The 20061-nt window shown below is 43.9% G+C and overlaps 1 protein-coding gene and 1 long non-coding RNA gene across 2 annotated transcripts in view; both read left to right on the plus strand.

Moving 5' to 3' along the window:
* The window catches only part of LOC149977374 (uncharacterized), a 934188-nt gene that overhangs the window by 874149 nt on the left and 39978 nt on the right, over positions 1-20061 (plus strand). The gene's annotated exons all lie outside the window — the stretch shown is intronic.
* Positions 4603-7890, plus strand: LOC110489556 (carbohydrate sulfotransferase 2-like). Its single transcript, XM_021562282.3, has one exon. The coding sequence runs from the start codon at positions 5654-5656 to the stop codon at positions 7049-7051; it is 1398 nt and encodes a 465-aa protein (XP_021417957.1). The 5' UTR covers positions 4603-5653; the 3' UTR covers positions 7052-7890.

The following is a 20061-nucleotide window of genomic DNA, read 5'->3' on the forward strand; positions in this document are numbered from 1 at the left end:
GGAGCTATCGATTACTTAAATGAGAAGGAAAGACAGACATGGTAGAAAGACACATTTTATAATGTGAATGACTGACATTGAATGTATGCTATTATCTGTGACAATAAAACAAAACACCCCCCCCCCCCAAAAAAAAAAATTATACAAAACATCTGATTTGAAAAATAGTGCCACACATACTTGATAAGAAGCTATGTAACGTTGAAAACTGTTTTTAAAAAAGACCATGCATGTGCCCCCGACCTTCCCCTCAGTCCAGTTAGGGTGGATTTCTCCCCTTTTCAGGTGTCTATCACAGCCTCCTGGTTTCCACCAATTAGGAGCGTCCGAATGCAAATCTGAGTATCATGTAGTAATCTAAACCTAGCGATGTTACATTGAACTGGGTGAATGGAATATGAATGACTGTCATCCAATATGCTGTAATAGAAATAAGGACATGCTCATGAGAAAAATAAATCGTCCTCCCTCATCTTAAACGTCACCAACCGCATCACTGTAAGTAAAAATACTTAAAAGTACTACTTATGTAGTTTTTTTGAGGGTATCTGTACTTTACTTTACTATATAAATATTTGACAACTTTTACTCCACTTACATTCCTAAAGAAAAGAATGCACTTTATACTCCATACATTTCCCCTGATAACCAAAAGTACTCGTTACATTTTGAATGTTTAATAGGACAGGGACATTGTCAAATTTAGGCACTAATGAAAGAGAACATCTCTGGTCATCCCTGCTGCCTCTGATCTGGTGGACTCACTAAACAGAGAACATCCCTGGTCATCCCTGGTGTCCTCGGAGTGGGCCACAGTGTCTCCTGACCCCTCCTGTCTCAGCCTCCAGTATTTATGCTGCAGTAGTTTATGTGTCGGGGGGCTAGGGTCAGTTTGTTATATCTGGAGTACATCTCCTGTCCTATTCGGTGTCCTGTGTGAATCTAAGTGTGCATTCTCTAATTCTCTCCTTCTCTCTTTCTCTCTCTCGGAGGACCTGAGCCCTAGGACCATGCCCCAGGACTACCTGACATGATGACTCCTTGCTGTCCCCAGTCCACCTGGCTGTGCTGCTGCTCCAGTTTCAACTGTTCTGCCTTATTATTATTCGACCATGCTGGTCATTTATGAACATTTGAACATCTTGACCATGTTTTGTTATAATCTCCACCCGGCACAGCCAGAAGAGGACTGGCCACCCCACATAGCCTGGTTCCTCTCTAGGTTTCTTCCTAGGTTTTGGCCTTTCTAGGGAGTTTTTCCTAGCCACCGTGCTTCTTCACCTGCATTGCTTGCTGTTTGGGGTTTTAGGCTGGGTTTCTGTACAGCACTTTGAGATATCAGCTGATGTACGAAGGGCTATATAAAATAAATTTGATTGATTGATTGATCCCTACTGCCTCTGATCTGGTGGACTCACTAAACAGAGAACATCCCTGGTCATAACTGCTGCCTCTGATCTGGTGGACTCACTAAACAGAGAACATCCCTGGTCATCCCTACTGCCTCTGATCTGATCTGACTCACTAAACAGAGAACATCCCTGGTCATCATTACTGCCTCTGATCTGGAGGACTCACTAAACAGAGAACATCCTTGGTCATCCCTGCTGCCTCTGATCTGGTGAACTCACTAAACAGAGAATATTCCTGGTCATCCCTGCTGCCTCTGATCTGGTGGACTCACTAAACACAAATGCTTTGTTTGTAAATTATGTCTAAGTGTTAGAGTGTGCCCCTGTCCATCCATAAATTAAAAAAACAAGATAATTGTGCAGTGTGGTTTGTTTAATATCAGGAATTTGAGATGATTTATACTTTTGATAGTTAAGTATATTTTTGCAATTACTTCTCAGATTTTGGCAAATTAGGATACCTAGTCAGTTGTACAACTGAATGGATCCTCCGCATTTAACCCAACACCTCTGAATCAGAGAGGTGCGGGGTGGGGCTGCCATAATCGACATCCACGTCACCCAGAGAAGAGTGGGTTAACTGCCTTGCTCAGGGGCAGAACGACAGATTTGTTTCCTTGTCAAGTCGGGGATTCGACCCAGCAACCTTTCGGTACTGACCCAACTCTCTAACCTCTAGGTTATCTGCAGCCTGAAGTGTCAGAGTGCACTCAGAGTGCGCTCTGGGAGTTCTTAAATTCTTAGATTGTCAATTTGTTGTCAGGTTGTCCATTCATAAATTCAGAGCGTTTCGCTCTAGGAGCGTTCAGAGCGCACACTGGACGCTCTGGTCGAGGACTGGAGTTGATCCGAGCATTCTGACCTCACGACGGAAGTCAAGTACCCTGGCTAAATTGGCTAGCTTGCTAGCTACTTCCAGACACAAATGAGAGCCCCTTACTCTGACTATTTTACTCGCCCTAGCAGAAGTGGTTAGGCTGTTTTCATGTTGTCTAGAGCGTTGGTGTATGTTGCTGTGCTGCTGGCAACAATTTAATTACGTTTTTTTTGCCTACGTTTACTGACACTGGTCATAATCACCAGTTGTTGCGCGTTTGTAAATTCATAATTTATTCTGCGCTCTGATACACAGACGAGAGTGCTCTGAAATCGGAGTAGATAGCCAGAGGGAATTTACGAACGCACCCCTAAGTGCTTTTAAAATAAATACTTTTTGACTTTTACTCAAGTAGTATTTTATTGGGTGACTTTTACTTGAGGTATCACCTTTTACTCAAGTGTGACAATTGGGTACATTTTCCATCACTACCTGTTTGTAACATGCATCTAATGTTTGTGTATATTTCAGACATCTGCATATTGTTTATATTGTCTATGCCAGCATTGCCTTAATTGCATGATTATTTATGAATCATATGTTCGTTTAGAGATTGCAATTGTATGGCATGTAGTTGATGCACATGCTACCACTGCGCGTTCATAGTTCGCGCTAGTGCTATGCCATAGCGAGTTCTAGAACTTAATAGAAGTTTCAGAGACCCTTCTTGGAGCTCGAGCATGTGCAGAATAATTTACGGCCTGCTGTCACCAGGGCAGATAAGACAAGATCTCCACCTGTCGGGAGAGAGTGGGCCATAAATCTAGCCCGTCAATAGTAATTCGTTTCTCTCTCTCTCTCCAAAGATATCTTTAAATACAGTGCATATGTTTGTGTTGTTGTGTATATGCTGCTATTGTGACTATCCTTTCATTCATGTTATATATTCCTATTGCGTGTGCAACTATATTAGTACTGTCACATGTATCTTACCTGAGGAGAACCACAAATCCATTCCTATGTATCACAAAGATCACTCTATGTGCGGTACTGACCAAGAGCCAATACAACTCTGGATGTGGGCACGTCTGACTTGTTCTATCCGGACAGCCTGTAGCGAGTCACAATCTGAACTATCAGCAGGTGAGCAGGCTAGCGGGTGAGGGCATTCACAGCCGAAAGCTCAGACGAGCTCCAGCTAGCCGTTTTTACAGAAACAATGTAACAGATTTGTACTAATAGTTGCATAACAGTGCGCTAAGCAAGTCTATAATTTAATGGACTGGAGCTGTGTCAAGACAACGCTCTTACACTGGCAGAGGGGAGACCAGCAGCCCTTCCATTTCTATTACAACGGCATCATTCTCGACCATTGCTGTGAGATTTTTGGGTACCTTTGAGTGGTAACACAACTACAATCGGAGGAGGGCACATCCTGGGCCAATTGTGCGCCGCCCTATGAGACTCCCAATCACGTCCGGTTATGATACAGCCTGCTGCGCCACTCGGGAGCCAAAGTCCACAAAGGCGCTTACTGTATGGTAACTGACGCAGATCGCAGTGTATTTCCTTACATTCTCAACCTTTATGTTGCCTTTGCCAGTAAGCATGTAAATAACAGAATTAGATGAATTCACATGAAGAACAAAACAGTCACTGGTGTCTGGGGTACTTGCTCATTAAGGGCCAGTTTCCCGGACACAGATTAAGCTTCTAAAATTGCCAGTGTAGTAATCCCCTACAATAGCCCATGTGTAGCCTGTAGTATGTATATTCACACTTAATAGACCATCAACAAATTAGAATTAGGTGACACCAATAATACAGACAAAATAAATTGTAGGATACAACATGGGACACAACATTATGTATTTTACCTTTATTTAACTAGGCAAGTCAGTTAAAGACAAATTCTTATTTACAATGACGGCCGACCAGAAAGCAAAAGGCCTCCTGAGGGGGACGGGTTGGGATTCAAAATGAAAAATGTATTCAATACGAATATAGCACAAAACGCACATCAGGACAAAAGAGACACTACAACACTACATAAAGAGAGACCTAAAGACAACCACAGCAACACATGACAACACAGCATGGTAGCAACACAACATCACAACATAGTATGGTATGGTATCAACAATAACATAACAATAACAATTACAGTAACATTTAGATAAAAATATATTAGCTATATTGTCGCAAGTAAGATATATAATTTATTTATGTTAGAAATCTGGATCAGATGTAAGCCTATGTAAAGTAAAGTAAACATGCATTGACAATATCCAATCATAGGTGGCGACATCAACCGTGTATGAGCATGTAGTGTATTTTGCTTCCAAAAAAACCCAAACGTTGTCTCCCACAATGCTTTGGTTCGTACTTCAAGTTGCAGTTGTTGAGAAGCGACTGCCGAGATTTCCAGTCGACCGCAGTAGAACGTTCATGACCATTGATCACAATGTTGTTGTAAATGTCATGCAGTCGACATGTAGTCGCAAATCGGACAAGTTGTATACACTTTCAAAGGCGGTGACAGACATTGGTAAAGGTGATACGCTCGAACGCACCCATTGTTTTCAAATGTAGGCGTCTCCAGAGCGGTGCGTTGGTGACAGACGTGCGAAAGAGCCAAGGGCGCGACTCGCTAACCCAAATATCCTATCACGCTCCAATGGCGTCTGGGGGAGGGAGGGTCTTTCTTTCTGTAGTCTCTGATTGAATCAGTCCAGTTTCAATTAGTTACATATACAAACTACGGCACATCAGGAAGAAAGAAAATATATTTGGACGATTAGACTGCCCCTCTGGATATACTAGGGGACGTTTGGCAAAAGGAAACAAGAAGAAGCCGGAGAACGTAATTACTAACGTAGGCTAGTACTTGTGTGCTGTTGTTCAGTGGACCTACAGGCTCCATCCATACTGTGGCGAATCCGTTTTTAACTGCGCATAGATGCCTACGCTGAATGTTGTCAAGGAGGGCATACATTGTTTGAATGAAGGGATACTATTTTTGTTTTGATGGCAGGCCAACCGCAATAAGCACTGTAATACCCGCAATGGAAAAATGTTCATGGCATCGTTCTTTCATGTGAAGAGCCTTGCGCACTGCAGTAAAAGCAGGGCTGTGTTATCTTATTTTGGATTGCGATTTGGATTGGGATATCGAATATGTGTTACCTAACCCACTGGACACACACTAGTTGAATCAACGTTGTTTCCATGTAATTTCAATGAAATTACGTTGAACCAATGTGTAATACACGTTGAATTAACGTCTATGCCCAATGAAAACGATTTAACATTCGATTCGAGTACCAATTCCCACCAGAGATATTCAATAACCATATATCTTTGCCTATTGTAAATGTAATAAGTTTTCGCCCAGTGGTCAGAGCCACTCACTCCTAGGTTACAGATGAGAGGGAAACAATACCATCGACAACTGAAGTTGACAGCGCCTTGGGAGAATGATGCTGGCTACGGGAGAAAGCTCAGAACGCACAGGAACCATACAAAGATAATAGCTCAGCCCGGAATCGTGATGAAGGTGCTTCGCAGAAAGCGGATTGTGTTGTTTATAGCCTATTTCTTGCTGCTAGTGCTGACCATGCTGAACTTGGCCAATTACAAATGGACTAAAGTGCCCCAGCAGTGCAATCACCAGATGAGGAGTGCTTCCTATCAAGGCAGATCAGACATCCGGTTCCTCTACAGACCCTATCTGGCTAAGAAGAGACAGTTGGTCTATGTTCTGACCACATGGAGGTCTGGGTCCTCCTTTTTCGGGGAGCTGTTTAACCAACATCCTGAAGTGTTCTTCCTCTATGAACCTATGTGGCACATTTGGCAGAAGCTGTACCCGGGAGACGCTGTGTCTTTGCAAGGAGCAGCCAGGGACATGCTCAGCTCTTTATACCGCTGTGATCTCTCTGTGTTCCAGCTGTACAACAGCCCAGGTGGAAAGAACTTTACCTCCCTAGGACTCTTTGGGGCCTCCCTGAATAAGGTGGTGTGCTCCTACCCTCTGTGCTCCGCCTACAGGAAAGAGGTGGTGGGGATGGTGGATGACAAGGTGTGTAAAAAGTGCCCACCTCAAAGCCTTAGACTACTGGAGGAGGAGTGCCTCAAGTACAGCACGATCGTTATTAAAGGGGTACGTATCCTGGACGTTAACGTTCTAGCCCCCCTCATGGAGGACCCGTCGCTGGACGTGAAGGTAGTTCACCTGGTCAGGGACCCCCGGGCCGTGGCCAACTCCAGGATCAAGTCCCGACACGGGCTGATCCGGGAGAACCTGCAGGTGGTCCGGAGCAGGGACCCTAAGCTTCGCAGGATGCCCTTCGTCGACCCCAACCACAAAGCCAACAAGAAGGACGGCTCGGACTACCACTCCATCGGAGCCATGGAGGTGATCTGTGACCGCACCTCGCGGACCCTGAGGACGGCCTTAAACCCTCCCAGTTGGCTCAAAGGGAAGTACATGGCCGTGCGCTACGAGGACCTGGTGGAGAACCCTGTGAAGATCCTGAGGAACATCTACCGCTTCACCAACCTCACCACCAACCACGACATTGAGTCGTTTGCTCTGAATATGACCAGCGGGTCTAGTTCGTCCTCCAAGCCGTTCATAGTGTCCTCCAGGAACGCCACTCAGGCTGCCAGCGCATGGAGAACAGTGCTCAGCATCCAGCAGATCAAACAGGTGGAGGACTACTGTCATCACTCCATGGTTGTCCTGGGTTACGACAGAGTCAGGACGGCCGGGGAGGCCAAGGACCTCAGGAAGTCTTTACTGACAGTCTCCAAACTGTGACAGAAAAACACCTTATTTTTTTTCCTTCTCCCTTTTCCACCAAAAGACTGTGAATTTAATGTACACTTTGCATCTAGTGCCGTTCAGTTAATCGTGGAAAATACAACGCTTTGAATCAGTGTTTTTTTGAGGAAATCTACTTTTATGGGCACATTGGAATGTATCTCGTTTGTATTTTTCAGTTAAGTTGCAGACAGTTGTACATGACAGGACCACTACTTGTCAGTTTGGACAACTGGATGTTATTGACAAATCAAGAAGAACTATAAACAATGACTTGAATTATTGAAACTACAACTACGGAAACAAACAGTGTATGATTCATATATATTTCCAACATTTTATTTTGAATGTTTCTTTAACCTGAGAGAATACTTGGCTTTCCAGTATCCATACTGTCTGTAAAAGTGAGAGAAGAAATGGCAAAAAAAAAAAAAAGAAACATTAATACATAAAAAAAAAATGAATTGTTTGAGCAGGTTATGTTACTTTGTGATTAATGGATGGACTCAGAGACAATCATTAAACTGGTCTGTTATAGCTATAATGTTGCTCTAAGGAAGGTTTCAGGTTTATTAGTTATAACAGCGGGACATCCCAGATGAAGATTGATGTTGACACACTGGTAGTAAATCGTGTGGACTCGGCAGTCGTGGAAGGATTTCTCATCCGTGTCACTGAAAGTGTAGCCTGGGGTCATTTTTACATTTTTTTTTACAGGACTAGATCTCTTTGATGCAAATAGGTGATTTAGCCAAACTGCTTTGAAAAAAAAAACGTCTGTTGCAGAAGCAGAGTTGCTCTAGCATCCCCTTTGAACAAAATAAAAACATTTCGGCATGTCTTGACACAAGTTTGACCCATGTAACACAGGGATAGCTCATGACCAATGTCGTTTAATGGCACTTATGCTACAATTAAATCTGGAAAATAGAATAGATCATATAAAATCAATTGAACCTTTTACTGCGGTGAGATAAATCAAGGTTACACAGTGTGTTTCTTGGTAGTTTTAAACAAATCTAATTGGAAACAAAAGTATACACCTCACACACATGGTTATGGGCTTAAATTAAGAAGACACATGTACACAGTGGTCATGGGTCCTTAACACATAGGTCATGGGTCCTTAACACATAGGTCATGGGTCTGGGTCCTTAACACAGTGGTCATGGGTCCTTAACACATAGGTCATGGGTCTGGGTCCTTAACACAGTGGTCATGGGTCCTTAACACAGTGGTCATGGGTCTGGGTCCTTAACACACTGGTCATGGGTCCTTAACACAGTGGTCATGGGTCCTTAACACAGTGGTCATGGGTCCTTAACATAGTGGTCATGGGTCCTTAACACAGTGGTCATGGGTCCTTAACACATAGGTCATGGGTCCTTAACACATAGGTCATGGGTCTGGGTCCTTAACACAGTGGTCATGGGTCCTTAACACATAGGTCATGGGTCTGGGTCCTTAACACAGTGGTCATGGGTCCTTAACACATAGGTCATGGGTCCTTAACACAGTGGTCATGGGTCTGGGTCCTTAACACAGTGGTCATGGGTCCTTAACACAGTGGTCATGGGTCCTTAACACAGTGGTCATGGGTCCTTAACACAGTGGTCATGGGTCCTTAACACATAGGTCATGGGTCCTTAACACATAGGTCATGGGTCCTTAACACAGTGGTCATGGGTACTTAACACATAGGTCATGGGTCCTTAACACAGTGGTCATGGGTCCTTAACACAGTGGTCATGGGTCTGGGTCCTTAACACAGTGGTCATAGGTCATGGGTCCTTAACACAGTGGTCATGGGTCTGGGTCCTTAACACAGTGGTCATGGGTCCTTAACACAGTGGTCAGGGGTCCTTAACACACTGGTCATGGGTCCTTAACACAGTGGTCATAGGTCTGGGTCCTTAACACAGTGGTCATGGGTCTGGGTCCTTAACACAGTGGTCATGGGTCCTTAACACATTGGTCATGGGTCCTTAACACAGTGGTCATGGGTCTGGGTCCTTAACACAGTGGTCATGGGTCCTTAACACAGTGGTTATGGGTCTGGGTCCTTAACACAGTTGTCATGGGTCTGGGTCCTTAACACAGTGGTCATGGGTCCTTAACACAGTGGTCATGGGTCCTTAACACACTGGTCACGGGTCCTTAACACAGTGGTCATAGGTCCTTAACACAGTGGTCATGGGTCCTCAACACAGTGGTCATGGGTCCTCAACACAGTGGTCATGGGTCTGGGTCCTTAACACAGTGGTCATGGATCCTTAACACAGTGGTCATGGGTCCTTAACACAGTGGTCATGGGTCCTTAACACAGTGGTCATGGGTCCTTAACACAGTGGTCATGGGTCCTTAACACAGTGGTCATGGGTCTGGGTCCTTAACACAGTGGTCATGGGTCCTTAACACAGTGGTCATGGGTCTGGGTCCTTAACACAGTGGTCATGGGTCCTTAACACAGTGGTCATGGGTCCTTAACATAGTGGTCATGGGTCCTTAACACAGTGGTCATGGGTCCTTAACACATAGGTCATGGGTCTGGGTCCTTAACACAGTGGTCATGGGTCCTTAACACATAGGTCATGGGTCTGGGTCCTTAACACAGTGGTCATGGGTCCTTAACACATAGGTCATGGGTCCTTAACACAGTGGTCATGGGTCTGGGTCCTTAACACAGTGGTCATGGGTCCTTAACATAGTGGTCATGGGTCCTTAACACAGTGGTCATGGGTCCTTAACACATAGGTCATGGGTCCTTAACACATAGGTCATGGGTCTGGGTCCTTAACACAGTGGTCATGGGTCCTTAACACATAGGTCATGGGTCTGGGTCCTTAACACAGTGGTCATGGGTCCTTAACACATAGGTCATGGGTCCTTAACACAGTGGTCATGGGTCTGGGTCCTTAACACACTGGTCATGGGTCCTTAACACAGTGGTCATGGGTCCTTAACACAGTGGTCATGGGTCCTTAACATAGTGGTCATGGGTCCTTAACACAGTGGTCATGGGTCCTTAACACATAGGTCATGGGTCCTTAACACATAGGTCATGGGTCTGGGTCCTTAACACAGTGGTCATGGGTCCTTAACACATAGGTCATGGGTCTGGGTCCTTAACACAGTGGTCATGGGTCCTTAACACATAGGTCATGGGTCCTTAACACAGTGGTCATGGGTCTGGGTCCTTAACACAGTGGTCATGGGTCCTTAACACAGTGGTCATGGGTCCTTAACACAGTGGTCATGGGTCCTTAACACAGGTCATGGGTCCTTAACACATAGGTCATGGGTCCTTAACACAGTGGTCATGGGTACTTAACACATAGGTCATGGGTCCTTAACACAGTGGTCATGGGTACTTAACACATAGGTCATGGGTCCTTAACACAGTGGTCATGGGTCCTTAACACAGTGGTCATGGGTCTGGGTCCTTAACACAGTGGTCATAGGTCATGGGTCCTTAACACAGTGGTCATGGGTCTGGGTCCTTAACACAGTGGTCATGGGTCCTTAACACAGTGGTCAGGGGTCCTTAACACACTGGTCATGGGTCCTTAACACAGTGGTCATAGGTCTGGGTCCTTAACACAGTGGTCATGGGTCTGGGTCCTTAACACAGTGGTCATGGGTCCTTAACACATTGGTCATGGGTCCTTAACACAGTGGTCATGGGTCTGGGTCCTTAACACAGTGGTCATGGGTCCTTAACACAGTGGTTATGGGTCTGGGTCCTTAACACAGTTGTCATGGGTCTGGGTCCTTAACACAGTGGTCATGGGTCCTTAACACAGTGGTCATGGGTCCTTAACACACTGGTCACGGGTCCTTAACACAGTGGTCATAGGTCCTTAACACAGTGGTCATGGGTCCTCAACACAGTGGTCATGGGTCCTCAACACAGTGGTCATGGGTCTGGGTCCTTAACACAGTGGTCATGGATCCTTAACACAGTGGTCATGGGTCCTTAACACAGTGGTCATGGGTCCTTAACACAGTGGTCATGGGTCCTTAACACAGTGGTCATGGGTCCTTAACACAGTGGTCATGGGTCTGGGTCCTTAACACAGTGGTCATGGGTCCTTAACACAGTGGTCATGGGTCTGGGTCCTTAACACAGTGGTCATGGGTCCTTAACACAGTGGTCATGGGTCTGGGTCCTTAACACACTGGTCATGGGTATAATATCCTTATCTTATCCTCTTCCACTGTCAGAGAGACATTGTGCAGTGTCTTTGTAATTTCCTGAGTCTGGCTAGTCCCAAGGTAGCCTGGGTGCCTGTCTGCTTTTGCTCTCTTGTCAGCTCCTTATGAATGTTTCATACCGAACATGTTTGGCTTGACAATGACGGCAATGGAAATGGCAAGAGCAGAAACATCAGGGACCAGGCTTGCTACAATTAGATCTTGCAAATAGAATATAATACAATATTAATTTAAGGAATTGTATAGTAAAGGTATACACGCATTGTTGTCCTCAAGGAAAAGAGGGAGGTGAAAGGTCATGAGTTCACTGTAAAAAAAACATTTTTTATGGTAACTTACTGGCAGCCAGTTGACTGTAAGTCAATTAAAAACAATTAAAATAAGTAGAGTATGTTACTGTAAATTCCAAAGAAACATTGGTATACATTACTGTAAACTTCACAGTAATGTACTGTTTTTTTTTTTTACAAGAACTTACAGGTAACTAGATGCTAGTAAGTGACTGTAAAAACAATAGGATATTTTTAACGTGGTGGGCATGTTTTGCCACATTCTGTATGGGTTATTTTACCTTTATTTACCAGGCAAGCCAGTTAGGAACAAATTCTTATTTTCAATGACGGCCTAGGAACAGCGGGTTAACTGCCTGTTCAGGGGCAGAACGGTGGTTTGAACTTCCGGTTACTAGTCGAACGCTCTCTCAACCACTAGGCTACCCTGCCGCCCCAGACAGTGTTTCTCATTGTAATACATGGACAATGTTAACATTAGGGCCTAAATGTACTTTTTTGGTCCGCTAGCCACTGTGTCAGGTAGATGAAAAAATATTCCAGTCACTCAAGATTTTTTACCAGCCCAAAATATTATATAAAAATACAGATGACCATACTTTGTAATGCATCTAAAACAATAAATATATTAGTAAGAAGTAATGTGGTACATTGCTACATTTATATGTAACTTCTAAATTGCACCTCGGCCGCCATGGCATTTCTCTTAAAAAATATATATATATTTAACTGTTACGTGCTGCTGTTGACTGTCAGGCAGTGAGCAGGCTGTTACTAAGTGAGTGGTAGAGAGGGCCGGAGGTTTGTGTCTGTCGTGAGCGCTGGTTGAGAGAGCGCTTCAGCAGGCAACTGCGGCACGGAGACACGGACGTCGTGCTAACTGTCGTGCTAACTTTTTACCAGGTGTAGGTAAGGCTATTTAGATAGGTCGTTACGGAGACACCGATTTCCAGCACTTTTCCCCCCGTAAAACATTAACGCGATGGACCAGATATAACGTCAACAAAGCACTGGAAAACGACTTTAGGCGCACTAGAGAGCCTTAGATACATTCGTTCACAGATGGTTAAAGTAAACTATTCTGATGTCGAATTTAAACCGTATCAAGCGAATAGCCGGAGCTGGGAAATGGTTGAATAAATGGCCTATAACTTTATGTTTAGTTAATTCACTTGGAAGTTATCAATTATGACCATGATTACAGTTCTATCGCCAATATATCATTATCCACGTTTAATATCAGTTTCATTGTGGACTTTTCCCTGAAATGAGACATGTCCTATCAGGGGTTATAGGCTACCTGTACCTTGCTCAGCAAACCATGGCAAAGTTGAATTTTCTATTTATAATGCCAGATTCTAGTCTGTAGCCTATTGAAACATCAAGTAAATCTCGCAAATAGGCCCTTTGTAAAGGGTTGTAGTCTTAACAGCTGGCACATAATAACAGCACAATTGTCAGAAAATAGTTTGACATTCATTTTTTTTAAATAAATTCCTCCACGTTGCTCAGTGATTTCGAGATCCTCTGTCCAACTTGAATCACTCAAACTCTCCTGTTGAAAAATATATATATAGTTATGCACATGCTCAAAATATATTTATTTACAATTATAAACCGGGTTTGAGCCCCAAATGCTCAAACCAGGCAGGTAGCCTAGTGGTTAGAGCGTTGGACTACTAACCCGAAAGGTTGTAAGATTGAATCCCTGAGCTGACAAGGTGAAAATATTACAGATATAGATAGAACATACAAACAGCATACGACCATAGACACAATGTGTCTACATAGACCTACACACATTTACAATGAATAGCAACATCACAAGAATCACAATAATGGCTTCAGATCAAAGTCTACGTTGAGACCCGGAGGGAGCAAGGTTCTTTAAATGAGAGATCCAGGTGACCTCTCGTTTGAAAAATAAATGGTCAAGGTCACCCAGTCCCAGGGAGGGTGACATGTTCGCTGCCGTTTATTGGAAAGGGACAAAGTAGAGTGGTTCTCTTCCAAAAAAGTGTGACACGACTTGGTACGTGGAGTTTTTTGCACTTTATGCTATGATGCTCAGAGATTATTAATTGTAATTTGTGCTTCGTTTTACCCACATTGTTTTACCCACATCGTTTTACCCACATCGTTTTACCCACATCGTTTTACCCACATCGTTTTACCCACATTGCGTTACCCACATCGTTTTACCCACATCGTTTTACCCACATCGTTTTACCCACATCGTGTTACCCACATTGTGTTACCCACATTGTTTTACCCACATCGTTTTACCCACATCGTTTTACCCACATCGTTTTACCCACATCGTGTTACCCACATCGTTTTACCCACATCGTTTTATCCACATCGTTTTACCCACATTGTGTTACCCACATTGTTTTACCCACATCGTTTTATCCACATCGTGTTACCCACATCGTTTTACCCACATTGTGTTACCCACATTGTTTTACCCACATCGTTTTACCCACATTGTGTTACCCACATTGTTTTACCCACATCGTTTTACCCACATCGTGTTACCCACATTGTTTTACCCACATCGTTTTACCCACATCGTTTTACCCACATTGTTTTACCCACATTGTTTTACCCACATCGTGTTACCCACATTGTTTTACCCACATTGTGTTACCCACATCGTTTTACCCACATTGTGTTACCCACATCGTTTTACCCACATCGTTTTACCCACATCGTTTTACCCACATCGTTTTACCCACATCGTGTTACCCACATCGTTTTACCCACATCGTTTTACCCACATCGTGTTACCCACATCGTTTTTCCACATTGTGTTACCCACATCGTTTTGCCCACATTGTGTTACCCACATCGTTTTGCCCACATTGTGTTACCCACATCGTTTTTTCCACATTGTGTTACCCACATCGGTTTTTCTACATTGTGTTACCCACATCGTTTTATCCACATCGTTTTACCCACATTGTGTTACCCACATCGTTTTGCCCACATTGTGTTACCCACATCGTTTTGCCCACATTGTGTTACCCACATCGTTTTGCCCACATTGTGTTACCCACATCGTTTTACCCACATCGTTTTACCCACATCGTGTTACCCACATCATGTTACCCACATCGTTTTACCCACATCGTGTTACCCACACCGTTTTAACCACCAGGACAAGTTCTAAGATAAATCCCTGGCTTAGTGGTGATAACACATTTGATTGGGATCTGTTTCCATGTTTGAGGACATTTGAAGGCTCTACATTTGTAAGTGCCATTGCATTGAGCACAGCCATTATACTTGTAGTTTCCATCCGGTTAGCGATATAAGACCGTATACTACGGGTATGACAAAAATGAACCTTTTTCCCCTGTTCTAATTACATTGGCAACCAGTTTATTATAGCAATAAGGCACCCCCGGGGGTTTGTGGTATATGACCAATATACCACGGCTAACGGTTGTATCCAGGCACTCAGCGTTGCCTCGTGCTTAAGAACAGCCCTTAGCCGTGGTATATTGGCCATATGCCACCCCCACTTGTGCCTTATTGCGTAATCATAGTAGTCAAATGGGTTAAATCAACATCCATTGATGGAAAATGATCTGTTGAGTTTAATAAGGGCAAATGATCTGTTGAGTTTAATAAGGGCAAATGATCTGTTGAGTTTAATAAGGGCAAATGATCTGTTGAGTTTAATAAGGGCAAATGATCTGTTGAGTTTAATAAGGGCAAATGATCTGTTGAGTTTAATAAGGGCAAATTATCTGTTGAGTTTAATAAGGGCAAATTATCTGTTGAGTTTAATAAGGGCAAATGATCTGTTGAGTTTAATAAGGGCAAATTATCTGTTGAGTTTAATAAGGGCAAATGATCTGTTGAGTTTAATAAGGGCAAATTATCTGTTGAGTTTAATAAGGGCATATTCAAATGCCTTTATTACGTCATGTCATAGCTCGCAATAATTATTATTTTGATGAAAGACGAATCTTGCTTCTAACATCGTTACAAGTTCAGGTCGATATTCCATCGTGATTAGCTCAGTAACATCTTCAAAAGGGTTTATTGTATAAAATGCGTGAATCTCTTGCTGTGCAGAAGAATAGCTAGTTTTCAGGCCTTATTTGTGTTACGTCCGGCGTCAAACGAATGAGACCAAAGCGCAGCGTGGAAAGTGTTTGTGATATTTAATACTGAAAACACTGACAAGACAACTAAATATAAACTAATGTAACGTTCTGAAGGCTACAAAGTAACTGTACAAAAAACAAGATCCCACAAACTCAGGTGGGAAAACAGGCTGCCTAAGTATGATTCCCAATCAGAGACAACGATAGACAGCTGCCTCTGATTGGGAACCACACCCGGCCAACAAAGACATAGAACACATAGATTTTCCCACCCAAGTCACACCCTGACCTATCCAAATTGAGAAATGAACAGGCTCTCTAAGGTCAGGGCGTGACATTTTGGGCAGGTTTTGAGTGGTCATAGGGTTGGACATTTTAGCTAGACCTGTTAATCCGTGTGTGTGTGTGTGTGTGTGTGTGTGTGTGTGTGTGTGTGTGTGTGTGTGTGTGTGTGTGTGTGTGTGGGAGATTTTGGATCTGAGTAGGGTGTCTGTTCGGAAACAATGTAAATAGCCCAGAAACATGAGGACAAAGGCTCACTTTGTAGACTTTTGAGTGAATGAGACAAAAATGAATATATCAACACCACACTCAGTGAGCACAGCTACCATGCCAGGCAGTGTTTCTGCGCCAGGTGGGATACAGGATTCGTATTTCTTTGTGCGATTAGCAGCTATGAAACAAGTATTTTGAAAACAGCTACAGCTGAATGATTCTAACCCGAACTCTCATCATACTTGACTTTTAACTACTACTATCAGTCTAAGGTCCTGAGCGCTCTGGAGCAGGTTTTCACCAAGGATCTCTATGTACTTTGCTCTGTTCATCTTTCCCTCGATCATGACTAGTCTCCCAGTCCCTGCTGTTGACAAACATCCCCACAGCTTGATGCTGCCACCACCATGCTTCACCGTAGGGATGGTGCCAGGTTTCCTCCAAATGTGATGCTTGGCATTCAGGCCAAATAGTTCCATGTTGGTTTCATCAGATGAGAGAATCTTGTTTCTCATGGTCTGAGAGTCCTTTAGGTAGGTGCCTTTTGGCAAACTCCAAGCGGGCTGTCATGTGCCTTTTACTGAGGAGTGGCGTCCGTCTGGCCACTCTACCATAAAGGTCTGATTGGTGGAGTGCTGCAGAGATGGTTGTCCTCCACAGAGGAACTCTGGAGCTCTGTCAGAGTGACCATTGGGTTATTGGTCACCTCCCTGACCAAGGCCCTTCTCCCCCGATTGCTCAGTTTGTCCGGGTGGCCAGCTGTAGGAAGAATCTTGGTGGTTCCAAACTTCTTCCATTAATGGAGGCCACTGTGTTCTTGGGGACCTTCAATGCTGTAGAAACATTTTGGTACCCTTCCGCAGATCTGTGCCTCAACACATTCCTGTCTCAGAGCTCTATGGACAATTCCTTCGCCCTCATTGCTTGATCAGGGGGAAAAAATGTAATTTAATACATTTTTAGAATAAGGCTGTAACGAAAATGTGGAAAAAGTCAAGGGTTTTGAATACTTTCCGAATGCACTGTAATATATGTGTGTGTGTGTGTGTATGTGTGTGTGTATATGTGTATGTGTGTGTGTGTGTGTGTGTGTGTGTGTGTGTGTGTGTGTGTGTGTGTGTGTGTGTGTGTGTATGACGTGTGTCTGTTAGAAGAGAGGAAGTTGCGAGGACTTTAAACTGTAGGTTCTCTACAGGTTGCAACATTGTAATAGATGATTAAAGTCTTAGTGGTCTTTTAATTGGTTAATCAGCTCAATCATTGAGACACAGGAACAAGCAGGGCGACTGCCAGAGCCTACTTTATGTGGATGCTAATCACAGAGTTACTGGTACAAGACACTGAGAGACATCTCCCTTCTCACATTACAATCATTTTCAACATAATGATTTGCTTTTGAGAGACTGCCTACGCTTCCTGCTTACGTTGGAAGAGGAACACTAGAAACAATACAAAAAATAAATAGATCTCTTTCTCCCACTGTGCCTCAGCCCTTGCAGAAACAATGACTTTGAATATTGTTCCCGCTTTAAAACCAACTAGCAGCAAAGTTCACAGAGATCCCCGGGTTCACAGAGATCCCCGGGTTCACAGACATCCCCGGGTTCACAGAGATCAACGGGTTCACAGACATCCCCGGGTTCACAGTCATCCCCGGGTTCACAGAGATCAACGGGTTCACAGACATCCCCTGGTTCACAGTCATCCCTGGGTTCACAGAGATCAACGGGTTCACAGACATCCCCGGGTTCACAGAGATCCCCGGGTTCACAGAGATCCCCGGGTTCACAGACATCCCCGGGTTCACAGTCATCCCCGGGTTCACAGAGATCAACGGGTTCACAGACATCCCCTGGTTCACAGAGATCCCCGGGTTCACAGAGATCCCCGGGTTCACAGACATCCCCGGGTTCACAGTCATCCCCGGGTTCACAGAGATCAACGGGTTCACAGACATCCCCGGGTTCACAGAGATCCCCGGGTTCACAGAGATCCCCGGGTTCACAGACATCCCCGGGTTCACAGTCATCCCCGGGTTCACAGAGATCAACGGGTTCACAGACATCCCCGGGTTCACAGACATCCCCGGGTTCACAGACATCCCCGGGTTCACAGACTTCCATCATGGTTTTACAATTATCCAGAATGTGCAGAGAAAATGGGTTTACAGTCAGACAGACAGACAGACAGACAGACAGACAGTCAGTCAGTCAGTCAGTCAGTCAGTCAGTCAGTCAGCCAGCCAGCCAGCCAGCCAGCCAGACAGACAGACAGACAGACAGACAGACAGACAGACAGACAGACAGACAGACAGACAGACAGACAGACAGACAGACAGACAAGGCTTTAGGCATTGTGCTGTTCTGGCTCGTTTCCCTGACTCTCTAAATACATAACTTAATGAAACATTCCTGCCCCCCTGTCTGCAGGTTTTATCAATAATAAAAGGCTCTAAATCTAATAACCGATGAGAAATATGGCACAAATGAAGACTCTGGAGTGTAGCTATGCGCTGGGAGGAGAGCTAAGCCAAGAGCAGAGATGCAGACAGAGTTTTAAATAAAAAAAATAAAAACCTAGGAGGAATTTGGTGGAAAATAGAGAAGTACAGAGTTGGGTGGTGCTAAACCTGCTGTATTCTCTTTCAACTGCTCAAGGATAAAACAGACAAAGAGGAACATTGCTCCCCTTGTAATGTCAGGCTGGGACAAGCATTCTCTCTGTGGACACCATAATGAATGTGTGGCTATGGGGAGCATCGGAGGGAGAGATCAACTCTCTGGCCTCACGCTGTGCTGTGGCTGCAGCGTCAATACCTCAACAATTAACAGAGAAATATATCTGATCCCGTATGCTTCCTTAGTGCCATTTCACACGTTCCATTATTGTTATCAGCAACAACAATAACAACAACAACAACAACAACAACATCAATAATAATAATAATAATAACTTTCTTGGTATGGTGCTTTTCAATGCAGGTAACAAAGAGCTTCACGTCACAAATTCATGAAAGAAAAGTACTAACAAAAACAAAAACAGGAGGAAGGAAAATGAAACAACGTATCCAATTAAAATCATACATTGAAGTCATACATTAAAAACGTCTTGATAAAAGTGTTTCTTCAGCAGGGATTTAAAAAGAGACACTGAATCTACAAGGAGGAGAAATGACGGACACCATTCTGTGAGCTAACAGGATTTAAAAAGAGACACTGAATCTACAAGGAGGAGAAATGACGGACACCATTCTGTGAGCTAACAGGATTTAAAAAGAGACACTGAATCTACAAGGAGGAGAAATGACGGACACCATTCTGTGAGCTAACAGGATTTAAAAAGAGACACTGAATCTACAAGGAGGAGAAATGACGGACACCATTCTGTGAGCTAACAGGATTTAAAAAGAGACACTGAATCTACAAGGAGGAGAAATGACGGACACCATTCTGTGAGCTAACAGGATTTAAAAAGAGACACTGAATCTACAAGGAGGAGAAATGACGGACACCATTCTGTGAGCTAACAGGATTTAAAAAGAGACACTGAATCTACAAGGAGGAGAAATGACGGACACCATTCTGTGAGCTAACAGGATTTTAAAAAAGTCACTGAATCTACAAGGAGGAGAAATGACGGACACCATTCTGTGAGCTAACAGGATTTAAAAAGAGACACTGAATCTACAAGAAGGAGAAATGACGGACACCATTCTGTGAGCTAACAGGATTTAAAAAGAGACACTGAATCTACAAGGAGGAGAAATGACGGACACCATTCTGTGAGCTAACAGGATTTTAAAAAAGTCACTGAATCTACAAGGAGGAGAAATGACGGACACCATTCTGTGAGCTAACAGGATTTAAAAAGAGACACTGAATCTACAAGG

This window comes from Oncorhynchus mykiss, chromosome 15 (assembly GCF_057628025.1).
Source record: "Oncorhynchus mykiss isolate SJ-2025 chromosome 15, ASM5762802v1, whole genome shotgun sequence".
Lineage (NCBI taxonomy): Eukaryota > Metazoa > Chordata > Actinopteri > Salmoniformes > Salmonidae > Oncorhynchus > Oncorhynchus mykiss.